This window comes from Actinia tenebrosa, unplaced genomic scaffold (assembly GCF_029948245.1).
Source record: "Actinia tenebrosa isolate PJP-AT-01 unplaced genomic scaffold, QUT_ActTen_1.0 PGA_scaffold16__25_contigs__length_10494907, whole genome shotgun sequence".
Taxonomy (NCBI): domain Eukaryota; kingdom Metazoa; phylum Cnidaria; class Anthozoa; order Actiniaria; family Actiniidae; genus Actinia; species Actinia tenebrosa.
The window spans coordinates 2,716,286-2,743,424 of record NW_028292576.1 but is presented as its reverse complement, the minus strand read 5'-3'; the positions used below and the strand labels follow the sequence as shown (position 1 = coordinate 2,743,424).

Below are 27,139 nucleotides of genomic sequence, written 5' to 3'. Positions count from 1 at the left end.
TCTTAACGAATCGTAGACGCAGACTTATACAAAGTCTTTAAACCACAGTCTACTGCCTAACAAGTCCATTTGGCTAACTACGTTCTCTACTCCACTGTTCTGTTCTGTCCCCGAAGGCTTGCGGTTGTTGCTGCTATTTAAAACGCTATCTTGGAGGTTATGATATATTTGTGTTCCAGTTTATGTAATATGGTGCATATCCCTGAAAATCTTTGTCAGTCATCATTGCACAGTCTCTTACAAATTATTAAGTTAATAACGCGAAATCTCGGAATTGTAACAAGACAGATGAGGGAACAAGCTGCATCTAATAATTATATCGAAAAATTACCCTTAAAGAGCTAAACAAAACAAAACTAAAGACAAGATATGCGAGGAAACAAGTCGAATCGACTTAAAAGTAATTAACTGTCAAGTTTGCGCTTGAGAAAACATATTCAGTAGGCGCAGTATCGTTGTACTTCGGGATGTGATGCTTCATAACAGTTCATTAACGTTGCATTATACAATTTGTACTTAACTTTTCCATGGATACATGGCATGCTTAATATTTTTTGAAAATAATGATAAACACGAGCTACAAATAAAGCCATTTGACACATGACATTCAGTAACTAATATTTAATGTTATGCCGACTAAAATTGGTGATGCATGATTTTAGAAAACAAGAATAAATCAGTAATTTTGAAACCATATCTCAAGGTTAAATAAAAATGGCATACTAAACTCTATTGTTTACTGGTATTCGCATTACGAAATAAGTTGTGGCTTTTAACTAAAACGCGTAACTTGAGGTTAAAGTTACTTTGGTATTAAGCCTATGGAACTAATAGTGCCAAGGCCGGTAAATCGGAAAACTCTATTGTCGTCTATATATGGCATGAAAAGATGCTTACACCCAAGCTAGACCAGAATGCACTTCGCTCCCTATTACAAGTCTATGTTTTTCAGAGCTCGTTCTAGTAAGCGACTATCGCCTGGAGCTCGAAATTTAAAAAAAATATTTTTGTTTGTTGTCGTTGTTATTATTGTTTCTTATGCTATGTTTGTCTAATATTTTCAGTTGTATAAGTAGTCTATGTAATCCTACGCAAGAGTTTGATATATTGTCAAGTTTAAGTAACGTAGTTTCACGAGCTTCTTCTGCAAATGGTCATCTCATCTCAGGAAAATCCTCGAAGTTGAAGACGAAGAAGGTGGCCTCTGAAATAAGAAGAATTTTGATATTCAAAATTAAAATACTTGGAATTTGATTGAAATACTTTTCCCAGTATTCTATTTTCACATCTCATGCATTCCTTTTCATCTATTCATTTATCAACTAACTATCCCATTCCATTCCATTTATCCATCCAAATGATATAAAAGTACGTATAGGATCATTCAAATTCAAAATTAAATGACGTAACATTAACAAAGCATTCGTCATTAGCTTCTCTTGTTAGATCAATCAAAATTGTGGCTGTTTTATTGTTATTTATATCTCAAGGGATTTTGACTAATATGATTGCACCCAAGAATTATACGAGTAGATACGAGCCTTGATGTTACCAACGAGTTTGAGAACTAAAGCAATAAAATAGATGTAGTCTGTCAATCAAAAAACATGAATAAGTTGAGTGCGAATGAAGCCTATAACTTTAATAAATGGAGCCTGAAAGTTTAGGCCATATAATTTGATTTTCTGTTTTAAAGTGTTTCTAGAGTGCAACATTGCCCAAAGGTATGAAAATAACTTTTTTAAACCCATATTAAGATGTTTTGTATTTAGAAAAACCGAAAATAAGATGCTTTACAAACTGAATTACCTCATGGTTTTCGTTATATTTGAAGAGTAGATGGATGACATCACGAATATATTTTTTAAAGAACGTTAGGGTTTGGTGCACGTGTATTATCAGGAAGTGCATGTACAAATATGATATAGTGTAGATTTTCAGCCAGAGCAAAACCCAGCCACTGAGATATAGGTAATTTAATACAAAAACATCTCTATGCATTTTTTTTCTTCTTTGGTGCTGGATCTTACGTTATTGGGATACAGTGTAAATTTTTAAAATGTATGGGGATTTTTGGAGATTAAGAATCTAATATCTTAATTTTTATAGTTCGCAGCAGCCTTAATGTTGACAGAAAGAACACAATGTTGTGTTGTCTTAAAATAGAAACAATTCAAAACTGGTTTTGATGAAGTCACACTTTGGTACTCTAAACCTGTTCTGCTGTGCCATAATCTTTTATAATAGTGAACATCCTGAAGGCTTGAGTGCTACTCTAATACGTGACCTCAAGCAGATCCATTTTATTCTAATAGGTGTGTTAGTAAAGTTTAGTCAAGTAAGCTCTTCGATCGCATGGATCTTAAAGTGCCTATCACCCTTCTGACAATATTCTCAGTGTTGATTCTACATGGGGTAAGATGTGGAATAACCCGAAAATATATCATAGTTTGAGTGCGGCTTCTTAAAGTGATAAAGGTTTTTCCATGTCATATGCTAATGCTGTGACGTATGAGGAGGCATTTATAGTTGTTTGTTGTTCCTCGTAATTCGAAACACCGGCTTCTATGCGAAAACTAACTTGCAATAATTTCTATAAGAGCAATGGGAAAAACAATGACGTATTCTAAATTTAATTTATCTGTACCAGTAGTGTTTTGTATATTAAATGATTACTCCTCATACGTCACAGTACTAGCCTATGGCATGGAAAAACCTTTATGATTTCAAGAAGCCGTACTCAAACTATGAAATATTTTTCGGGTTATTCCGCATCTTACCCCATGTAGAATCAATACTCAGAATATTGTCAGAAGGGTGATAGGCACTTCAATTTAACTACCACTATACTGAAGAAGGCCAAACAGGCCGAAATGTTTATTTTAATAAATCTTTTGACCAGTAAGTGGTTCCCTGTCTCCTAATGATACTATCATTTCTCGATTGACGTGGCATGGTCTTTGGCGTTCCAATCTACTCCTATGTAATGCTTATATATATATATTTACCTATTTATTTATCATTATATATAAATGATTGTACAAACTGACAACCAGTTTGTTCAAACTTTGTTTGCCATCCAGCAGAGCCTTCCTCAAGGGACCTTTGGCTGAGTGAATCTCTAAGTGATGTACCAGCACTTGACTTACTGAAAGTCACTTCGTTCAAACTTTGTTCGCAATCCAGCATACGCAGAGCCTAAAGGGAATATCAGCATTTGGCTGACTGACAGTCTCTTTGCCCGCCATCCAGCATAAGCAAAGCCTTTCTAAAGAGACTTTTGGCTGAATTTATCAAGTGATGTATCAGCATTTGACTATTTGATGCAACTCACCTTCTCCATTCCATTTGAGGTAGACCTGGTCTCTTTAGACGTAATTTCACTTTCATACTTAGGGGGTGGGGACGCGGAGTGACACTGGAAGAGGTGGCTGTCGGTCCAGATCTGCTTTTTCCTACGGAATGCTTTGCGTACCTCGGAATTTAACACGCAGTGAAAAATAAAGATCATGAAACCCTTGAAAATACAAAAATAAAATAACGTCAAAAATATCTAGCGTAACCGGAAGTTACTGGTGTATTTTTGAAACAGAAAAATATTTTTAAAATCTTCTGTGTCGGAATTTCTTTCATTTGCTGGAAAATTAGTACTTTCTCTGCACGTGGGGGATGGAAGGATAGATGAAATGTGCAGGATGGAAGGATAGATTAAATGCGTGGGATGGATGGATGGATGGATGGATGGATGGATGGATGGATGGATGGATGGAAGGATGAATGGATGGAATGCGTTGGATGGAAGGAAAGATTGTACGAATATAAGAAACCTGTAGCGAGTTGAAGATAGCAAACAGGTACTGGAAGACGATCGTTTCGGTGTTGACAGCCAGGATGCCGAACACCCAAGCAATACCAAGAATGGGCAGCAGCACTGTAGCGGACTTGATACCAGACCTAAGTGAAGGGTCAAAATGAGCATGTAAAAAAAGCATGTAAAGGCGCCTCTGGCAGCCGCTATACAGTCCATGCATGAGTGACCCTTTAGCACAGCGCTATCTCTATACAGTTTGAATTAGTCCGGATTGATTTAGAGGATAAAGGAAGATTCGGTGAGCCGAAAAAAAGGCAGAAAGATAACCAATTAACTCAGCTCGCATGGAGCGACTGGGATTGAAACTCCCGACCTCAGAGGTGAGAGGTGAACGTTTTACCCGCGACACGCTATCCTGACTCTTCATGACAACGAATTATCCATTCGCGAGCATTTTAGCCAGTGTACTTCCGCTTTGCCTTAGACTTTCTCCCTCGTCGACCGACCTACCTGACGGACTGCAGTTTGGTCTCATCGGCAGGGGTGGGGTTGTAGAGTTTTAAGATTTCTCTGACAACAAGAGCAAGGATGATGGCATTCACCTGTAAAAGAATCACAGACCAACACAATGTAAGCATTTGGTTATCAAGATCTTGACCATCTTCTTCTGTTGAGGAGAGAGGGGAGGGGGTGGGGGGGGGGGGGGGGGGTGGAGGGAATTGAGAAACAAGAAAAACTTACCAACACGATGACAAGTACGGGAACTACAAAGCTCCAGATGGTGCCCTTCTCCACAGACAGCCAACAGCTGGATAGAGCACAAAAAGAAAAACACTTATTAAAGAGACCTTCATCAGTGCTTGTTAATCCTACACAATATTATAATAACGGAAGTCATACTGACTCTAGTCGGGTAGTGAAAGTAATAATGACTCTGACGGGAAGTTGCGCCTACCGAACATCATGTTGACTCTACCGGATGTTATATATTGACTATTCGGGAAATCATGTTGACTTTGCCTGATGTCATATTGACTCTACCGGATGTTATATATTGACTATTCGGGAAATCATGTTGACTTTGCCTGATGTCATGTTGACTCTACCGGATGTTATATATTGGCTATTCGGGAAGTAATAATGACTCTACCGGATGTTATATTGACTCTACGGGAAGTCATGTTGACTACCGAATATCGATTACCGAATATCGTACCTGTTCTTTGTGCCGTATCCATCAAAACTCGAGACAAGAGTGACAACGACGATTACTGCAGGGATACCTATAAAAGTAGAAAAGATATACCTCTTCATGTACATACGCAAACCATGGTTGTATGGCTTCATTTTTCGTTCTTCATGTATGTATGTATGTATGCATGCATGTATGTATGTATGTATGTATGTATGTATGTATGTATGTATGTATGTATGTATGTATGTATGTATGTATGTATGTATGTATGTACGTACGTACGTACGTACGTATGTATGTATGTATGTATGTATGTATGTATGTATGTATGTATGTACGTACGTACGTACGTACGTACGTACGTACGTATGTATGTATGTATGTATGTATGTATGTATGTATGTATGTATGTATGTATGTATGTATGTATGTATGTATGTATGTATGTATGTATGTATGTATGTATGTATGTATGTATCTATGTAGACTGTGCAATTAGATATGTTATTGACTTACTCCATGCAGCGATAACATATCGCCTAATCCTGTTGTAGCCGGTGTCAAAGACGCGAACTACCATCACGTACAACCAGAGCCCTTCAACCAACATCCAACAGAACGCTACCAGGTTAAAGAAATGGAGAGCGATTGCTACAAATTTGCAAACCCCCTTAACGAGAACAAAAAAAAGATTAATCGTTTAATTGAATATTTAATAGACTTCATCGCCTTGGACATAATGTTTCCCTTTCCAGAGCACTTGTTATTCCCTTGAGTATAGTTTCTTTATTTAGCTGATGCACAAGGGATACAGCTACGTGCTTCTCCTAACGCTTCTCTCGTGTTCTGCATATCCCACGTGCTTTATAACTGAACACAGCACGCGCACGCTCGCGCGTTTTCTATCTCTTCAATGACAGCCATGTTTGTTGGCCATTATCTTACCCTGTTGGCTGTCGCACCGATTCCTGACAAGAAGATGATTTGCGCCAAACCCAAGGCGGTCACCAAGTTAAGATGGATCGTGTTGGTCTCTGTTCGGGCCAAACTAAAAGGAGATCAAAGATGGTATTACAAACAATAAAAAGACAGCCATTTTTTTTTTTTTTCTTTGAATCTTTATACTGTATTAATGTTTTGTTTTTCTCTCTCGTTTAGCTAGCTCTTTTTTCAAGGTGAGACTCATTTCAGAGTCAGGATATTCACAAATACCAACAGTAAAGTAAAGAATGCACAAATTCAACAATACGAACAACAGAGACTTCTAAACTGCATGGAATATTGAAGTGGAATTATAGTGGAACGAATTATTTCATTTTTGCGACAAAATGCATTCGCCTCTCACCTCTGGGGTCTCAGGTTCGACCCCTGGACTTGCTATTAAATGTGAGTAGAATTTGTTAGGACTCTTTCTTGATTTGAGAGTTTTGCTCTCTCCAAATCACCTAATACGCTAAATTCCAATTCGATCTGAAAGTTCCCTGACTTAGATCAGCGCAGAGGTTGTTTCAGGGTTCAATCTGTGAGTTAGCCGTGCCCTGACTTAGATCAGCCCAGAGGTTGTTTCAGGGCTCGATCTGTGAGTTAGCCATGCCCTGACTTAGATCAGCCCAGAGGCTGTTTCAGTGTTTAATCTGTGAGTTAGCCATGCCCTGACTTAGATCAGCCCAGAGGTTGTTTCAGGGCTCGATCTGTGAGTTAGCCATGCCCTGACTTTGATCAGTCCAGATATTGTTTCACAGGTTGTTTGAATGTTTGAATTTTCAACATTGATTCAACTTACCGTAAACAAGTCAAAGTTACAATAGTCAGGACTTCACCAATCAAAGACAAGGAGCATCCCACGTATGTAATGGCTTCCAGTGCAACTATGTGGGACCTAGACATAGGCTTGTCCTTCAAGGCATGAGGATAGTGTTAGTTTTATTAAGATTATTTGTCCAATACACCTCTTTACCTTGAGCGTAATCTTTTCCCATTTCAGACCACGTGTCAAACTTTTGAAAATAAGATTCTTTGTTTGAGTTGTATCCATATTCATGTGCAGTGTATTCTTCTCATTGAAACCGTTAATCAAAGAAATGATACTCTAGGGAATGACATGTGGTCTGTAATGCGAAAACATTACACCCAATGTAAAGAGGTATATTACTCTGTCTTCTGATTTGCAACTGTTAAACAAAGAAATGAGGCTCTAGGGAATGACACGTGGTTCGAAATGAGAAAGAGTTTTGTCCCTCCCAGACCAGCAGCAGAGGGAGCAACTAAACTTCTCAAAACTTATTTTAAAATATTCAAAAATATTTTAGGAATATTTTAGGGCCTCGGGGAGTAGATTTTGTTTAAGGACTTTTCCTTGATTTAAGGGTTTTTGTCCGGATTCTCCGGTCCGGTTTAACTCCCTCCGCAAAACCGAACAAACTAAATTCATAATTTCTGTTGCATACTATTACCTTGTCATCGACTGTCACTTTCATCAAAACCGCAAAGTGAGTCAAGTGATCACAGTGACAAACGGTGTAGTTTTCATTGGATTCTTTTCGGCTGATTCGGCATCCAACAGTTGACCATGAACCGGTGGCGTTTTCACTACTAACGAAGAAAGAAAAGTATAAAAAAAAACTCGATAGGACAAAAGTGAATGGTTTTCAACTCAGCCAGTTGTATTGGAAGATGTCTTGCGTTTGAAGACTACTCTTACCCGCACCATCACACCTAACACTCATCATACGATCCTTGGTTCAATCTCTTCACTTTAGTCAATCCTCTCTCTTATGTGATGTCCGTCACCAACAACAACAGTCTTACTGGAGACTACTCTCACGCGCACCATCACACTCAACACTTATCTTACGATCCTGGGATCAATCCCTTCTCTTTATTCGATCCTCTATCTTACTTGATGTCAGTCACTACCAACAACAGTCGTGCTGAAGACTATATACTCTCACCCGGACCATCACACTCAACACCGCGCGGTTATTCTCTAGCCCCTTCTCCCCCTCCCCCTAGATTTTCAATTCCAATTTCTGAGTCCTTAATAGTGTATACCTTGTATTGTACTTCCAGAATGCGCACACCATGACTTGATCTTTACTTGTTTTGTACTATGAAAAAGCATATTGATGATACATTGGATTGTATACAACAAATATTCAAAAAATAGTTGAAGGGGCGAACGACGAATGGTAATCAGTTATTGACGATTGCACGACCGAAAAGACTGTTGGGTAGATTTTTTTTAAATACTTTAATATACTTATTTTAACTCACTCGTTTGTGATCAAGTCTTAAACGTACTGCATCCCTGTCCATGTGTGCTGGTCGAGGTACCAGAGAGCTGGATATGATTCTACTGTTCAGAAAGTATTTTCCTTCTTGGCTTCTGTAAACATAGATTTTTTTTAAAAATATGTTTTTGTTAAATTTACTCGCAAACACTTTTACAATAACGAACGACACTAAGATGTTTACAATTTACAATTCACATATTGACACTTTATATATCATTAACATTATAATATCATCATATCACATCACATCACATCACATCACACCACACCACACCACACCACACCACACCACACCACACCACACCACACCACACCACACCACACCACACCACACCACACCACACCACACCACACCACACCTCACCACACCACACAACAACACAATATAATGTAATGTAATGTAATGTAATATAATATAATATAACAATAATAATTTTAACTTTAACTTCTATTTTATTTTAGGATTTTTTTCTTAAGCAAAGGTGATTGTCAGGGGTTCCCATTTTTTAAGATGAACATTGATGTTACTATTTTTTGTAGCAATCTTGGTTGATCTAACAAGAGAAGCTTAATTAATGAGGAATGTTTTTTATAGTCAACCAACATGTTAGCTATGACGTACCATGCTTCCAAAAAATAATTATGATACTAATCATCATTAGAAGTTGATCAATCAACTCACCCATCAATGGTGGTGATGTTTTCTCGTATGAGGTCATCTAGGTTTTTGTAAAGAGAGCTGAACACGAGGTAATTCACTACAAAAGCATTTTACAAATGAATAAGAAAATGTAGAAAAGAAGCACTTCATCTATCTCTCTCTTCATTGCTAATTTTTTTCCTGCCTTGTGTCTTTTCGTCGCCATCCCTATTCCACTTCAACATTTCGTTCCTTTGCTTCCTCTCCTTACGCTTTCTTCCATTTCTCCCTATTCCCTTCCTTTTTTCAAACAAAAAAAAAACAAACAAACAAACAAAAAACAAAAAACAAACAAACAAACAAACAAACAAACAAACAAATCCTTCCTTCCCTTCAGCGAGAAGCAACTGCTCTTTTTTTCCTTTTTCTCTCCTTCCTACATTCCTCTCTTCTCCCATTCCAATATTCCCTCGTACACTGTGGTTTCTCTCTCCCTTTACTTTACCTGAGTCTGATTTAGATCTTTTAATGGTTATCTCGTCGTTTGAAGGGAAAGGAACTTCAAGAATATTGTTTGGGAAAACAAAGTCTTCATTCAACTTCTTGATTTGCATTACTAATACCAAAACAAATGATTGATTGATGTATTAATAAGTATTAGGAATTGTGGTGTTGGTAGTGAAACTAGTATTAGTAATAGTAGTAGTAGTAGTAGTAGCAGCAGCAGCAGCAGCAGCAGTAGTAGTAGTATAGTAGTAGTAGTAGCAGTAGTAGCAGTAGTAGTAGTAGTAGTAGCAGTAGTAGTAGCAGTAGTAGTAGTAGTAGCAGCAGCAGCAGCAGCAGCAGCAGCAGCAGTAGTAGTAGTAGTAGTAGTAGTAGTAGTAGTAGTAGTAGTAGTAGTAGTAGTAGTAGTAGTAGCAGCAGTAGTAGTAGTAGTGGTAGTAGTAGTAGTAATGTTGGTAATACCTATGCTAGGATACTCCATAACAATAGGCTCATCCTTATTGGAAATTTTCTCAGCTACCATTTTACCAAGGTTTTCAACTTCCCTCGATACTAAGAGCCCCTCGTCACTAGTCTCCTCGCTTTTCTCTGTATTTACGTTTTCGTCCAAAAGAAACGTGATCTTTCTTGCTGCAGTCTGAAGGAGAAGAAATTAATATGATAAGAATATTTATTTAATATAATTAAATTGACCTAATTACAAGCTCAAAGTGCACAAGACTCCAGCCTCCTTTTCACCCTCTTTTCTTTTCCTGGCTTTATCAGTGTTGCATCATACCTGCATGGTATTTTTGAGTATTTTTGGTGTGCTTTGATTGGATGTGTTGGCGATATTTGACTGCAGCTCTTTCAGGACCATCTTGACTCCATCGAGCTAAACATATAATTGCATTGGGTATTAAAGAGATCATCCAACTATCCATCCATCCATCCATCCATCCATCCATCCATCCATCCATCCATCCATCCATCCATCCATCCATCCATCCATCCATCCATCCATCCATCCATTTTACCTTGTCTTTTTGTGTGAAGTCAATACAGTTTTTATAGTCAGGGTAGAGCGGGTCACCAACTTTTACACAGTCTTTACCCGGAAGATCTGATGAAGAACATATTCAAGTGGATATAAAAAAACATTTGGGGAAAAAACATTTCTTATCGAGAAAATCATGTAATCATCACATGGTTTGAAATGGGCACAATTTACACACGAAGCTAATTAGGTCTATTTCCTGTGCAAATTGGCACACACATTCAATGCAGTACGGGTAAACAGTGGGCTATGCCCAAGGAGGGAGACGTCATTTCCTATTTCCATTGCAACCTACCTTGTATTAATTTTTATTATAGCAAACTCGAGTTAATAATTACCGATACTTGTAACATCTCTTCTGAGGTGGTCTGGAGACATTGGGGCTTCCGTGACCCCATTAGGAAGCTCGATTGCGATGTCCATCAATTCAATCCCCCAGCCTTGTTTGAAAAGGATTTTCATAAAGTAAAGCTTGCCTTCTTCCAGAAATTGAGGCTCGGATTTGTACTTTCTAATAAAACGAAAATGCAAAGCCATTCAAGGTATTAGTATAGGTCAGGGATTACTTGTTGAGTTACGGAGCATCACCTCCACTTAGTTTGGGGTATTTAAGATAAGCGCCAAGGTTCGCATGGTCCTCTGGGTCCAAAAATGATTCGGACGTTATGCGTGATGCATCCAATTACTTTATTGCGACGCAAACTAGGCCACTTACATCCATTTTTAGCAAAAATTCATGGACTGTAGCCCATGGTTTCAATCAATTTCAGTCAATTTTCACAATTTCGCAAATTTTTTTTAATTAATATAAGGGAGACAAAATAAGTAATTTTGGGTTATTTTTGGCCCAAAAGCATCGACTATAGCCCATGGTTTTCATCGATTTTGACCAATTTTTACACCTTTTGAAAAATTATAAATTATTTATAAGAGATACAAAATAGGTCATTTTGAGGCATTTTCGGTGCCAAAGCATGGACTATAGCCTATGGTTTTCATCGATTTTGACCAATTTTTACACCTTTTGAAAAATTATGAATTATTTATGAGGGATGCAAAATAGAGCATTTTCGGGCATTTTCGGGCAAAAAGCATGGACTATAGCCCATGGTTTTGATTGATTTTGGCCAATTTTTACATCTTTTGAAAAATTATGAATTATTTATGAGGGATCCAAAATAGGTCAATTTGGGGCATTTTCGGGCAAAAAGCATAGACTTATAGCCCATGGTTTTGATCGATTTTGGACCATTTTCACACCTTTTCGAAAAATATGAATTATTAATGATACTTGAAAAATGGGTGTTTTTGTCCAAAAAGCATGGACTATAGCCCATGGTTTTGATCGATTTTGACCAATTTTTATACCTTTTTTAAAATTATGAATTATATTATGAGGGATACAAAATAGGTCATTTTGACCTAATTTTGCCCCAAAAGCATGGACTATAGCCTATGGTTTTGATCGATTTTGGCTAATTTTTACACCTTTTGAAAAATTATGATTTATTTATGAGGCATACAAAATAAGTCATTTTCAGCCACTTTTGGCCCAAAAGCATGGACTATAGCCCATGTTTTATATCGATTTTGGACCATTTTCACACCTTTTCGAAAAATATGAATTATTAATGAAACTTGAAAAATGGGCGTTTTTGCCCAAAAAGCATGGACTATAGCCCATGGTTTTGATCGATTTTGGACCATTTTCACACCTTTTTGAAAAATATGCATTATTTATAAAACTTGAAAAATGGGTGTTTTTGTCCAAAAAGCATAGACTATAGCCCATGGTTTTGATCGATTTTGGACCATTTTCACACCTTTTGGAAAAATATGCATTATTTATAAAACTTGAAAAATGGGTGTTTTTGTCCAAAAAGCATGGACTATAGCCCATGGTTTTGATCGATTTTGGCTAATTTTTACACCTTTTGAAAAATTATGAATTATTTATGAGGGATACAAAATAAGTCATTTTCAGCCACTTTTGGCCCAAAAGCATGGACTATAGCCCATGTTTTTGATCGATTTTGGACCATTTTCACACCTTTTGGAAAAATATGAATTATTAATGATACTTGAAAAATGGGTGTTTTTGGGCAAAAAGCATGGACTATAGCCCATGGTTTTGATCGATTTTGGACCATTTTCACACCTTTTGGAAAAATATGCATTATTTATAAAACTTGAAAAATGGGTGTTTTTGTGCAAAAAGCATGGACTATAGCCCATGGTTTTGATCGATTTTGGACCATTTTCACGCCTTTTGGAAAAATATGAATTATTAATGGTACTTGAAAAATGGGTGTTTTTGGCCAAAAAGCATGGACTATAGCCCATGGTTTTGATCGATTTTGGACCATTTTCACACCTTTTCGAAAAATATGAATTATTAATGATACTTGAAAAATGGGCGTTTTTGTACAAAAAGCATGGACTATAGCCCATGTTTATGATCGATTTTGGACCATTTTCACACCTTTTGGAAAAATATGCATTATTTATAAAACTTGAAAAATGGGTGTTTTTGTCCAAAAAGCATAGACTATAGCCCATGGTTTTGATCTATTTTCGACCATTTTCACACCTTTTAGAAAAATATGAATTATTAATGATACTTGAAAAATGGGTGTTTTTGGGCAAAAAGCATGGACTATAGCCCATGGTTTTGATCGATTTTGACCAATTTTTATACCTTTTTTAAAATTATGAATTATTTATGAGGGATACAAAATAACCCATTTTGAGCCGCTTTTGCCCCAAAAGCATGGACTATAGCCCATGTTTTTGATCGATTTTGGACCATTTTCACACCTTTTGGAAAAATATGAATTATTTATAAAACTTGAAAAATGGGTGTTTTTGGCCAAAAGGCATGGACTATAGCCCATGGTTTTGATCGATTTTGGACCATTTTCACACCTTTTTTAAAATTATGAATTATTGATGAGGGATGCAAAATAGGTCATTTTGGGCCATTTTTGGCCAAAAAGCATGGACTATATCACATGGTTTTTGACTCGTTTGTGAATAATTTTCTGGGGGTTTTTTATTGAATAAATAGAGAACGAGTGCGCGTGTTTTGTAGAGTTTTACAAGCGCTCGAGAAATTGTGCGTGTCCGAGAGAAGTGCTAGGAGAAGCACGTGCCGTAGGGCACGGAATTTCCCAAGTGCTTGTATAACTCAACATAGCACACATAGATTTTTTTCTCTATTATAAAATAATTAAGATATAAGTAAAGATTAACTCAAAAGATGCTTGCGTTACTGACGTCATTTCCTCACGATCTATGTTGAGTCATATGAAACGGTAATTGATCAATCATAGCACGCGTTATATCTTAGTTATTTTATAAATCCCGATATAAACACATTAGCCAGTCCATCAGCGCATGCGTTATATTTCGTAGTAACATCTCGTACCCAGAGCCTGCGTTTCTTCTGGTTAACGGCGAAGAACGAGGGCTCTGACATAATCCATTTTCTGAGACCAGGATTTCCTGGACTTCCGTTATAAGAGCGCATGCGTTAAAAGACGTAAAAAATATGTTCCCGATTTCTAATTTTTATTTTGATCGGAAGTTAACACAGAACTCTGTTTGAAAGCATGATTTTCCTGTTTCATTATTTTTAAATATGATAAAACTTACAGAAAATTCCGCATGCGCCAAAAAGGGATTATGCCAGAGCTCTCGTATTTCACCGCAGGCTAGAAGAAACGCAGGCTCTGGGTACGAGATTGCTCCCGCTCGGACCCAAGGCCTGCTCGAGCGGAGCACCATACTTACGTCACTTACGTCCGTTCGTACGTCCATTTAAACCACAGGGGACCCGCTTGATTTCAAAGCAAAGCAAAACTCTCGAGTCCAAATTTTTTGGAACAAAAACGACAGCAAAAAGGGGGGGGGGGGGGGGGGAAATATGTAGAAGAAAATTTCAAGAAGTGTTCTTCAAGTGTTTTGTTCAGTTCAACTCCTATCTGGTCCTATCGGCAAATCAAATTAGTCTTACGCCAAGTATTCGCCATTTATGTAGCTTACATTTGAATGCAGGGCTACATCTTTCGTAAAATTCACTCTCTAGTTTGTCGACAGGAAAATTTAGTTCTAGATATGAACTTGTTTTACAGTTCAACCCGGGACTTTTTAAAACCTTTCAAACAATTTTTTTACATAACATTTGCTTATTGGAATTAGTTCTTATACGAAAAAAAAACTTAATAAAAGCATTACAACCGTCAGCTAGACACAAAACGGAAAATGGGAGCTACTATGTTGTTCTTAATAAAGACTAATGGATTACACTATGGCGGATTAAAAATGGAAAAAAATTATAAGACAAATTATAAGGTAATCTATATAATCGAGTATCTTAAGATATAAATAAATAAAAACAGAAATCAAATACATCGTTGGGTAACTATAAAGTTGGTCACCCATCCAGGTGCTAATCACACTCAAACGTGCTTGACTCAGTGTCTTGGAAGCCCAAGTTTTTCCACTGGGCCACAATTTCAGGAAATTAGCACAACAATAGCCATGAAAACAATGCACTAGATAGACTAGATTATTTTCCACTTCAAATCAACGTACCAGTGCTGGGCAGAGATGCAAGGGATAAGCTGTTGATATGGTCTGGGGGCCGGCTAGTCTCTCACCTGATGCTTCGGCTAGAACACTTTCATGCGTAATTCGTACACCCAAGGGCAGAGGGATTTAATTGCCGTCATGTCTGAAGTCCATACGACGCCCCAGCCGAAGTCTCGGGGTATGGCATGAAGGCACTTTTTTTTTTCTTTTTTATTATAGAATGAATTAAGTAATTAAAGTTGGTGGACGATGGTTCTATTCCCACCGCATTAAGAGTACCTTTTTCTTCTTCTTCGTTTCCTCTAGTCTTAGATTACATTAGATTATATATATATACACACACACACACTTGATTGCAGAAAGGTTGTAGTATACATTTATACAAATACCTAATTTATTCAGTATATTTAATGATATGCAAAACAGAAAACTCACTTTATTTATTATTTGTTTCATTCAATGAACGTCATAATATTGTATTCTCGTGTTTTATATCCTACAGATTATGAATCAATTGGTTTTGAGGGTTAAGAAAGTAAAATTGCAATATGCATCTCATTAGGTATACTACAACGTTTCTGCAATCGAGTGTATATATATATATATACATATAGCCATTTGCAACTGAAAATTAAGGTCGTTTCAAATATACGTACAAGTATATCAAAAGTATATTACACACGTCGGGATATCTTTCTTAATATTTCTTTTATAAAGTCCTAGTGTTAGACAACTCGAAAAAAATTTTCACCTCTAAAGGGTTCTAGCAATATTTGGACTAAAAATATATACCCGAAAAAAATATTCTTTAATAGTTATATAAGGCATTAATTTTGACTTACTCTTTATAATCATTGATTCCAGCCGCTACATCTTGATATAAAATCCTTCTCTCATTCTTAGGGTTAATTCCATCGCTTAAGAATAACATACATGCATCATCGCATGCGGTATTGAAAGTAAAGTTGCCCGTCATTGGCGCCAAGAAGTATGATCTCATGCGTATGCCATAATCCGGTACATTCTCGTTAGTAATATGGAACGACTTGACGTAGTAAGTTTCGTCAGGGCGATTTGGGAACTTCTGGTGGTTTGTGAGATTTTGTATTTTATATCCACCTATATTGATCCATTTCTCCGTGTACACTGGTCCATTTTCTGAAATCAATAAGATTATAAGCTTTTATAATTGATTATTGGAATCAACAGTTGTGTATAGGTAGAGTTCAATCGTCTTTCACCTCTGGGGCTTGGCGTCGATTAATAGACTTGATATCAACGTGTGCGTGAGTATAATTTGCTAGGCCTTCCCATGGATTCCATCCTTTTTCTCAAGGTTCTCCAGTTTCCTTCCCTAAGCAAAACCTAACATGCCATGCCCTAACTTAGATCAGCCCAGAGGTTGTTTCAGGGTTTGATCTGTGAGTTAGCCATGCCCTGACTTAGATCAGCCCAGAGGTTGTTTCAGGGTTCAATCTGTGAGTTAGCCATGCCCTGACTTAGATCAGCCCAGAGGTTGTTTCAGGGTTTGATCTGTGAGTTAGCCGTGACCTGTCTTAGATTAGCCCAGAGGTTGTCTCAGGGTATCGACAAAATCAGCGAATCTCGTTATTTAGACGGGAAAAGGTGGAGGGATCTGCATGGACCTATACTAGACAAGTCAACGACCTTCTATTGCCTCCCTATTGTTTTTGCGATAAGAAATTGAATTTGAATATTAATACTGATCATGGATGACGTTCTGTATTCAAATCACAAAGAAAAATAAATAAATAAATTTCCCTTGAATCAACACCATCTTAAACCCCATTATTCACCATTAACGAGTCTTCTGTTTGACTTGACAACGATTAAAAGCTCTCTGTTATTTACAATCTGACATCCAGGTAGAAAATGAATATTAAAACAAACGTACCAAACTATAAATCATTTCAGTTGGAAGGCTACGATATTTTTTTTACAAAACGGGATTTCAATATTTGTTATCCCCGTAGTAAGTCTTTTTACATTTTAATTTTAATAATGGATTCGTCTTTAGTTAAATAGAATCTAAAGCTTTTATGAATTCCTCGGCAAAGTTAAAGTACAAGTTAATAGCCTGGGCACTTGAGAAGTGACGTCATGTCCGACATTTTGAATAAACTCTCTGAAATAGTGTCATAAAATGACATTAGTCAGTACGAAACTGAGGTGTCGTAAAACCTGCGAAAATTGCCCAGCGAAAACTAGGAACTATAGAACAGTCTAGGTTCAATTAATGCATGGTTCATTATTCGAATATTGAAATTAATTATTCTTTCTGAAAATACGAATACTTCTAAGTCTGATCCAAATAAAAAATGAGTCAAAGCTCGAATTCTGATTGGAGTATGGTTTTCCTTTTATGGAATAATCCAATCGGAATTCGAGTTTTAAATCGGTTGTTATTTTGAATCCTGAGTCTTCGTATTCTCGGAAAGAACACTACAATGTCAATATTCCAATAATGAAACTATTAATGTAAACCTAGGGGATTAAACGTGAGCCGTTTTGACTGTAAGGCGAAAGTTTGATTGTGATTAAGTCTTTGTACTACTATATCAACCATATTACTAACATGCATATCATTATGTCAAAGCCGCCATTTTGATTGCCGCGAATTTTTGTTATTTGAATGTGTTGGAAAAGATGCACAAATGTTAAACCATCTATCTTATAATTAGCTAGAATTGAAAAGTGTTTATGAGTAATTTTTCTTTAGAAGTGTAGTGTAAGATAATCGTTTCATTGACCACAATAAATGATTGAATCTATCCGGTCTTTCGACGCCTCTTATTCAATATTTGTTGTTAAAATAATTGCAAATAAATTCCCATTAAACTGAATCAGTTATGTATTAAACATTATTTTTAATTGACTTGTAACTGCTTGAAACTATTAGTGGCTATTATTTCGTCATAGTACTAAGTTTGGCCTCGTTGTTTCGTATTTTTTCGTATCAGTTTTAGTCCAACATCAAGGCAACTGATTTATCGTAATTTCTTTTCTTTTTATCACCGTTCACCATCTTTTTAATCAATTTACAATATATACGTTTCTTCGAAGTACCTTTATTTTTTTACTCGCTGATATTCAGATCAGATAGCTTGTGTCTAAGGAAGGAGGACAGAAGAAACAGAAATTCAATGAATACAGTTCACGAGTAAAAAAAGGCAAGTCTTATCCTGATGGTCATACGATAGTCTTGTGAAGAAAGTGTACATAAGCAAGCAAATACGTATCCTATTCTGACCTTGATTTACAGTGAAAACTAACCATGACTAACTCGCGTTTATGTCCCAACAGCTCGACTACGTCTGTCAAAGATTCTTTTCTTTCTCAAAAAGTTAGTTTCATTCCCTAAAAAAACCCGATGTACTAATGTTATACCATCTATCCTATAACTGATATCAAAGTGTTTTTAGTAAATTTTCTCTAGAGGTGAACTGTTCAACCAAAAAGATTATATACAATCCAAAAATATTGAATTTAATCATTTCATTACGCTCACAATATATGCTGAACCTTCCGGCTTTTCGACGCCTCTTTTTCAATATTTATAGTTAAAATAATTGCAATTAAGATCGAAAGATGGAGCGTCAAATCCTTATGAAAAATAAATAAATAACTATCTTTGTGTACTTTTGAACTCAAATTAAAGATGTTAGGAAGTTCAGTTATAATTATAGTGAAAACAAGATCTTAAAATTTTCCTTTAAGATCTTTTTATTCAATTATTTAAAACACGTAGAAAATTAATCGACCTTTTATAAAGTGAATCTGTAATAAAGCTAAGGTAACTGCTCACAGGTTTTCTGTGTTGATTAAAAATTTTTGATCTTAAGTTCGAAAATTTGCTGGCTAATTTTGGACTTATGAGTGAAAATTAAAAATACTTTTTATGATAAATTGACTCAATAGTAATTTTTACTTAATTAATAATAATGCTTGATTACGATAAAATCTTCGATGTTAAGATTAAAGTATTAAAGTTTAGCTATACAAGTTTGAAATTTAATTTTAGGGCATTGAAGATTTGGACAGGAGTCTAAACCTTATGAAAATATCAATAAAAACACGGATAGCATTTGAGAGTGCCAGTCAAGAACATGCGAAATGTTTGTTTTTCTCTCTCAAACCTTCTGATATATAATCTACATCTATAAGCAATGAAACATCTTAAACTCTTTTTTTTTTTCCTTTCAATATTTATACTGAGATCTTGAAAGCATACTTTTTGATAAAATTTAACTTCAAAACCAAGTTAGATGTGTTTAATCATAATTTTACTTTTTTTTTAAATACACCTATTTCAATCGTTGTCATCGCCAAAGGCGATAGGCGATATATCATACAGACATAGAAATGGTGCCCGTCATTGAATACAAAGAACATCGAATCAGTCTCAACACTAAGGTCCATGTTCTTGACGAGAATAAGAAGCAGAAACACAAGTCATTCCAGCTATTCTTGTATCTTGGAATGACCTCCCTACATCGCTTTCCGCTTTTTGCCCATTGCCTATTTGGATGATGACAACGTTTTTTGAAATAGGTGTATTCTTAAAGATTTATGCATGAGTTTTATACATGGAATCTATTTTTCTATCAATTTAAAATATGTTTTACAGAAAAAAGTGAAGGATAAAGCGTACAACGTTCAGGTAAACAAACGGGAAATATAGCAGATGGCCTTAACAGCTTTAGTTTTGTCCTTTAACTTCATAAATAATATCAAAAATATTTGAATATATTATTTCTACATCTAGTCTTTCCTACCTGTAGAATTTGCAAACTTTGTAAGAAAAATCTGTAAAAGAAATATACCAAAAACTTCGTTGTAATAAAGTTTTTCGTGCCAAACATGTTCATAGTTTGTCGTCATGAATATTTTTCTAGTCAAAAGCAAAGAAAACACTACAAAAATTTCAAAATACTAACCTGAAAGACCAAAATAAAGAAGTACTTAAAAATTGTCATATTTAAAAGTTGGATCTCCCTTTTGTCTAGTTGTGCTCAGCACTCGTCACTTTTGGACAAGGACACTTTTTCTCTCTCATCAGTACGCTTAGAAGAATGCTTTAAGATTTTTTCTGTATTGAGTAACCGAACAACTGTCAATCAATGTCACTTTTGCATTCTCACGAGCCAGTCATTAACCAATCAGCGACGCTTTTAGTATTTGAGAAATTGATCCTCTCGACAGTAAGTTGGAACATTTACTAATGAACCAACTAAAAATCGTTTGAAATTCGAGTACTCTACTAGATTAATGATAAGAATATCACCTTAAATTGGACCCATTTTTATTTTCCTTTTATTTTAAGATCTTCTTTCAGGAAAACGAGCAAGAGAGATTTTTTTCCTGCCATTAATCGTATTTGCGCAGTTGAGTCAATTTTGGGTGAATTTCAAATAATAGAAGAATCGTTGACACATTATAAAATACACAAAATGGAATGAATTTTTACTCCAAGTTTTAAGATGTTCTATGTGTGCTAGAAAGGTCGCTGTTAATTGAACGAGACCAGAGATGTACACAAAAACTAATAACGAAAGAAAAAAAGCGATGTTGAAAAAAGAAAAGAAATAATTAATTGATTAAAACCTTTTGAAATTTATTATTTGTTTTGGGGTTTTTATTTTTGTTTTTTTTCTCGAACTATTGAACTCAGAATTTAGGGACTACTTTAGCATACTCGTACATTCCATTCCATTTTATCTTTTCGGTTTCCTGGCGATGTACATCGGTTCAAATTTACTCTCTTGCTTTTAATTTTAAAAAAGAAAAACCCTGAGGGATGTTAATATGTTACTTTTAATGTCAAGCTCACTGCTTACAACAAAAAAACTTCACTTGTTCATTAACTGACCTTCTTCAAGAACGTTCTTAAATCAAATAAATAGATATATAATAATCTATTGAGAATCCCAGATTGTAATTATTCTGCTTCTTGTAAGTATTCTGCTTCTATATTTTCAAACTAGACCAAACCTGTATTGAAACAAAGGTGTCATTGAAATGAAGTTGGCAAAAATCAGCATGAGGCTTTAAAGAGATCAAAATTAGAATTTTGTGTAAAACGGGTAAAAGAAATGCAAAAAGTTAAACTTAAAAACCGGTTACATAAAATACATATTTTTTTCATTTATATTTTGTTCATTCTTTCGTTCGTTCTATCGTTCAAGTTATGAGGTACACATAAATTATCGTCACCCGGAGAGTCTGCATCAGTACCTAGTCTATGTATGTTTCAATATGTATTTCATTTTAAGTTAATTTCCAAATCACTTAAATAGGTAGTCAAAAACGTCTTACAATATACGGAAAGCAAATAGAAAAGCTATAAGTGACGATGAGAGGTGAGCCGCAAACCACTTCAGTGAAAGTTAGAGATTATTGAATATAAATTCTAAGTGACGTTGAAAGTTGCCTTACTATTTTGGTCTATTTCAGTCTATTTAGATTCTTGAGAAAATTGTGCTCTTATTTTTGGTCCCAGTGATAAACGTTGGGGGAATCCTATGTTGGTGATTCTATTTCTTATTCCTAGTGATCTAACTGATGGTCCCAGTGATGAACCTTGGGGAAAATCCTATTTTTGTGATTCTATTTCTTATTCCCAGTGACATAGCTGATGGTCCCAGTGATGAACCTTGAGGAAATCCTATGTTTTTGATTATATTTCTTATTCCTAGTAACATAGCTGATGGTCCCAGTGATAAACCTGGAGTAATTCCATGTTTGCGGTTCTATTTCTTATTCCCAGTGACCCACATTTAATCTAGTTAATCCAACTGAAAAAGTATCATTGAGCTCTGTGTTGGTGGTTAATTCAAAGGAAACTTTTTGGTTCATTACAATGGGCTTTGTTCAAACCAATGCGTATTCCTTAATAAAGAAGAGCTTTTTTCATACTGTAACTGACAATCTATGCTCTTTTTAATTAATTTCTTAATCATACAAATTGTGTGCCACTTAGTATAATATCCACAAACCTTGGACGAGTATTTACAAACTGCGTTGGATTCAAAATTTTGTTTGATAGTGATACGAAGTTCATCTTTTCAAATTAAGTAGTTTCTCATAACCTTTGCAGATATAAAGTTTGTCTACAAATGTTGTTTCTATCAAATTAATGGACATTTGCAGAGTAAATTTTATGCCCAAAAATAAATGATCATAATATTTCGATAAACAAAAACAAATGGATAGATGAGTGGATGATGATGATGATGGCGGTGCTGATGATGATGATGACGATGACGATGAGGATGATAATAATGATGATTGCGGTGGTGATGATGATGATGATAATGATGATAATGATAATGATGTTAATGATGGTGGTGGTTGTGGTGGTGCTGATAATGGTGATGATAATGATAATTGTTTTGTAAGATTCAAAATTTCAAACATTCTGGATTATGTACGATCTTCACGAAACTATAATTTTACTTGCTAATATCATTATGGATAATTTGACTACAAACGTTTTTGTCTTATAAAACAAAACAAAAAACAAAAAATCGATATCTTGACGTCACAGCGAAAAAGCTCAATACATTGATACTCTTACTTGCACGGTCTCGATGCGTGTCCATTTCACATATAAACCCTCTCGGGCTATACCATCCAAGACAAGCCAGGTCGTTGAACCCCCCAGTACTTTTCAAGTACTCTCTTGCTATATTAACACATCTACCGTCTCCAGATGGTTGGTATGGTTGCCAGTGGTCATAGTTAAGACGAACGCCCGTCAACCAGAACCATGCTTTGCTGGATACTTCACCACGCCTTTGCAGCCCTTAATAAAATAATATTTGACGTGAATTATCTTATTATATTATATTATATTATTATTATATTGAATATTCTACACAATGAATGAGTCTGTAATCGAGGAACACAGCGGTAATTTGGAACTCGAAAATGGTCTATACTATGCCCATACTCGTGTTCCTTAATCATGTTACCATATTTTTATATGAAAACCGGACCGAATAAGAATAAGAATATAAGGCTTCTTGATAGATATATAGGAAGGGGTTTGATAAATTTTTGATGTGAAAAAAAGAAAAGGAAAAAAAAAAAACTAATCGTTAGTCGAACTTTCAGGTTTGAAAATCCCTGAATTATTGGACTCAGAACATGAATATAAATACTTTTAACTTCAAATACAATTCACTACTTGTTCACTTTCCCATAATATAAGCGGGAAAATTTTGTAAACAAAGGTTTCGGTTACATAGACAAGAAGAGTAATATCAGTCAAACCTAGAGTGATTTTACTTGCCCGTAACGAAGTTACATATGATTGGTGACTAACAGTCAAAGTGTAGAACAAAAAAAAACAACAACGATGGAATTAGTGTCTAAGACTGGGTGTTACGTTAACTGTTTATTTACAAGCGACAGATAAATCACCCTAATATCGAGACTAATATCCACGAATTGCAAACAATAAGACAAAAAACAATGTCGTAGCATGTGCGTTGAGCATGGCTGATCTGTATTTGAATCCCATGATATCGATCGTGACTTCACGCGATAGTAAACGCGTCAAACTCAGGGTGTTTTGTTAAAGATGTAAAGAAGCGAAGACAGGAGTTTCAATTGACAAACGTTGAAGGGTAGAATTGTAAATACAAGACTCTTTGTTTACATAGCATCTGTTGTAGTTGTGAATCAAGATCGTGGATTTGAAAGATGGGCTGTCATTCTATTGGTTCAGGCAGGTAATTTAACGGACAGTTATTCCAGTTTTGAGCGACAATACTTCAACAACGAGTTCGTCTGCGCTAGCTATTTTATTTCGAGTGATAAACACGAAAAACTGGATATAGAAAGCTGGGCCCCAAATAAAGAAAAAAGGGGGACGCGTCACTTTTGAACGATTTGGCACTCTGGATAGTGAAGGAAAGGAATTGTATAAAGATTTGAAAATATTAATATGTATAAATCGTAAGTTTACAGATTTGTATCGTACGTTTTCCTTTTTTTTTTTCTTTCTTTTCTTCATTTTTTCCTATTATCCCTCCTTCCCTCTTTTCGTACTTTTATAGTTTTTCTTTCTTTTGTTTCTTTCTTTTCTTCATTTCTTCCTCTTATCCTTCCTTCCTGCCCTCTTTCCGTACCTTTATAGTTTTTTTCTTTGTTTCTTTGCATTTTTATTACTTTATTCTTTTCCTCCTTCTCTTTCTTCCTTCCATCCTTCTTTTTTCTTCTTTCTTTCTGTCCGATATTGGTTTCATTGCTTTGTCCAGTTGTCATTGATGTGCTAGCCAATCAATAACAAGCTATGCTTTGACGATGAAGCTTCAAAAAAACGAGGGTTCCTGTGTACGAAAAATTGAAAACTCCTTACCTACGTGCCACTCATCCTGAAACCGGTTTGTCATGTTTTGCAGCTCATTGGTAATGAATTTCCATTCATCTTCGGTTTCCAAGGAGACCAGATCAGCTGACATATTAAGACACTTCTTTCGGTTGTCGTTCCAAGTGCTTCCATTAGGAAAGAATAGGTAGACGTGATGATGACGTCTCCTGGTGACTGGTGAGGACAAGATTTAATTGCAATGGTGAGTCTATGCTATCCCTGATTATTGACCATCGGCCAACATCATAATCATCATCATCACCATCATCCATCAACCATCATGATTGTCATCGTGCAACTATCATCCTAGTCTCTTTCACAGCCCTCATTAGTTTCGGTCCCAGATCCTCTCTGGTCTTTATCCATCGAAATCGTCATCAAAATCAACTTCATCGCTATTATTATTTCGCCAAAATTCATTCACCTTTTTAATCATGAAATGCTTCAAAAACGCGATACTTAATAGAAATGAGGTACCCATTTCTTTCTGGGGTCGGATTAAATCCAAAATCTATAACCATTCCCTAGATACGCTTTACACTAAACCTTAGAATAAAGTTTATTCCTAAGTTGTAGGCGGAAATAAGTGAACATCAGCAAAAACACATACATATTAGTGGCGGATCCAAGAGTGGTTCCAAGGGTTTCTTGGAATTCTCCTTGTGTGAGATCTTGTGAAGCCAATCATGTTTTTTATGCTCAGTAGATTGACATTGGACCCCCCTTTGTGAAGCCAATTTTACCAGCGCTTTCTGCATGGCAGCCAATTTAGGAACCCCCATATTTATATTAAAATCCTGGATCTGCCGATCAACAACTTACTTAAATCCTCTGCTTGCGATGAATGACGACAAACCCACGATACAAGACACTGAATAAAGTAAAAAAAAAACGTCATTAATAAATCACCTTGGAAACACAATGACATCAATCGCCATGGCAACAATCTTACATGGGGAATTATGGAGGTGTATGGAGCGTAATGCGCTTGCCTTTTACCTCTGGGGTCCAGGGTTCGATTCCTACTCAGCATCGTATGTGAGTATAGTTTGTTAGGTCACTCCCTTTATAGACGCTTTGCGCTATTACGTGCTCGTGCCCATAATACAGCTTGGACTGCCTGTGGTTCGATGGCAGAACAATATAATCCCTTTGTTCTTGGGAATTGGATTTTTTTAAATCTAAAACGATTGATTGTTCCTGCCATCTAACATGGCTGCGATCACGTGATAGTGCAAAACCTCTATTCCAATTTTTTCTCCGTGTTTCCGGCTTTCCTCCATCCAAAATCTAAAATGCTTGATTATTCCAGTTGCTTTAGGGTACAACCTAAGATTCATTAAAGAACACGATATATAAGCCTGCTGACTCACAGTGTCAGACCGTTAATTAAGACCGACAACAATTCAAGGATGGCTTAAATAAATATAATATATTCATATATCATGAAATGAAAAATTGTGTTGTTACTTTAGAAAGCCTGTTTCAAAATAAAGTTGACTAGATTCCTGGCTTTGACATTTCTCTTTTTTAAAACAACAAATAGACCCCTTACACTGAGTCCCGAGAGGAATTGTTCTGGCAGGCACAAAACAATAGGCCGTCTTTTCTTATGCAAAAAAATCCATTTTTTTGTCCCCCAGAACAATTCCTCTAGGGAGCCAGTGCAAGGGGTCTATAACCCTGTGTCAGTCATTTTACGTGGATAAAAAGGTATTGTTTCTTATTGAAGATGGGTAAATTGTTCTGCCTATCTGTAATGATGATGATATAGTGAAATTTCTGATGTCAAATACTCATTGAAGTCCTCTCGAAGTACTTTTTAAAAATCTTTATTCGAGATTCGAGATTCGAATAAAATTGAGTAAAAAACAAGCGCATTTCTAACAAGTTCTTTCTCTTGTTCTTCTTGTTCTTCAATTCTATGATATCATTTCTTTTCTATTCTAGTTTTCCTAACATATTTATTTAAAAATAAGATGAAACTTTCAGATTCTACAACGTTTCATTTTCAATAGCTTGTTTCAAGCAAACGATGACAACAATTTGTTTGCCTTATTAACTACAGTGAATTTTATCTTTAAGATCAATTGTAAACACAAACAATGATAATAAAAATAAGTAAAAACATTCTTACCTGGAGTAATACAACGCTTATAAACTTCCGTATCGAGTGCCTCGCCATTTTATACGCCGCATCCCAGTTTTATCGAGAAAATTTGAATCAGCAATATTTCGTTTACTTGATATGCAGTTTTCACTTCTCAAGCTACCAACTCTTCTTCTGTTTCAAATTACGATTGTCGCCGCCAGATCACTTTCCTCTAACCCTCTATAAGTGCGTTTTCTTCCTAGAATATTTTCTAACAGTTTTGTTCCGTAAAGTACCAATTTTTAGCTGGTATTTTTGAAATAAATGCTTATCACATGGACTTTATTTTGAACGAATTGCGACGGACGTTCACCTGGTTTCGATGATGGCTCATGATGTCAATCACACATTATTAGACAGTTTGCACCCCGAATGATTAACACATAATATTATTCTAAAAGCACAGTACTTTTGATTTGCCATGAAGTGCAGGATATACGGCACTTGAAGTTCTCAACAACCAAATACGATATAAAAAATGCCTTTTCTAAAAGGTTATGACAGCTTTATGTGAGTAA

General features: G+C 35.8%; 1 protein-coding gene across 4 annotated transcripts; it reads right to left on the bottom strand.

The window, feature by feature from the left end:
* Window positions 1–606: 606 nt before the first annotated feature.
* On the bottom strand, window positions 607–27,134 carry LOC116301374 (adhesion G protein-coupled receptor L2). 4 transcript variants are annotated; one of them, XM_089031298.1, is made up of 23 exons: window positions 26,607–27,134; window positions 25,292–25,340; window positions 24,458–24,643; window positions 22,670–22,897; window positions 15,915–16,230; window positions 10,818–10,990; window positions 10,460–10,545; window positions 10,222–10,317; window positions 9,906–10,080; window positions 9,445–9,555; window positions 8,982–9,057; window positions 8,280–8,391; window positions 8,058–8,113; window positions 7,460–7,595; window positions 6,790–6,902; window positions 5,952–6,054; window positions 5,523–5,676; window positions 5,028–5,094; window positions 4,553–4,619; window positions 4,322–4,413; window positions 3,828–3,954; window positions 3,335–3,517; window positions 607–1,204 (listed from the first exon to the last, which is right to left on the bottom strand). In XM_089031298.1, exons 1-23 carry the CDS (start codon window positions 26,652–26,654, stop codon window positions 1,160–1,162), a joined length of 2,799 nt encoding a protein of 932 aa, XP_088887424.1. In that variant the 5' UTR covers window positions 26,655–27,134; the 3' UTR covers window positions 607–1,159. The 4 variants fall into 4 exon arrangements, with proteins under 4 accessions (XP_088887424.1, XP_088887423.1, XP_088887425.1 ...); XM_089031297.1 differs by having other exon boundaries at window positions 7,460–7,598; window positions 26,607–27,132; XM_089031299.1 differs by lacking the exons at window positions 22,670–22,897; window positions 24,458–24,643; window positions 25,292–25,340; window positions 26,607–27,134 and adding exons at window positions 19,869–19,899; window positions 20,031–20,162 and having other exon boundaries at window positions 7,460–7,598.
* Window positions 27,135–27,139: the final 5 nt, after the last annotated feature.

What these genes read in the sequence shown, in the direction of transcription:
- LOC116301374 (XM_089031297.1), bottom strand. Translation starts at nt 26,654, where the DNA reads ATGGCGAGGCACTCGATACGGAAGTTTATAAGCGTTGTATTACTCCAG. An exon ending in ATCGCAAGCAGAGGATTTAA is followed by an intron (nt 24,644 to 25,291) that starts GTAAGTTGTTGA and finishes TGTCCTCACCAG; the next exon opens with TCACCAGGAGACGTCATCAT. An exon ending in AAGAGATGTTACAAGTATCG is followed by an intron (nt 10,546 to 10,817) that starts GTAATTATTAAC and finishes GTTCTTCATCAG; the next exon opens with ATCTTCCGGGTAAAGACTGT.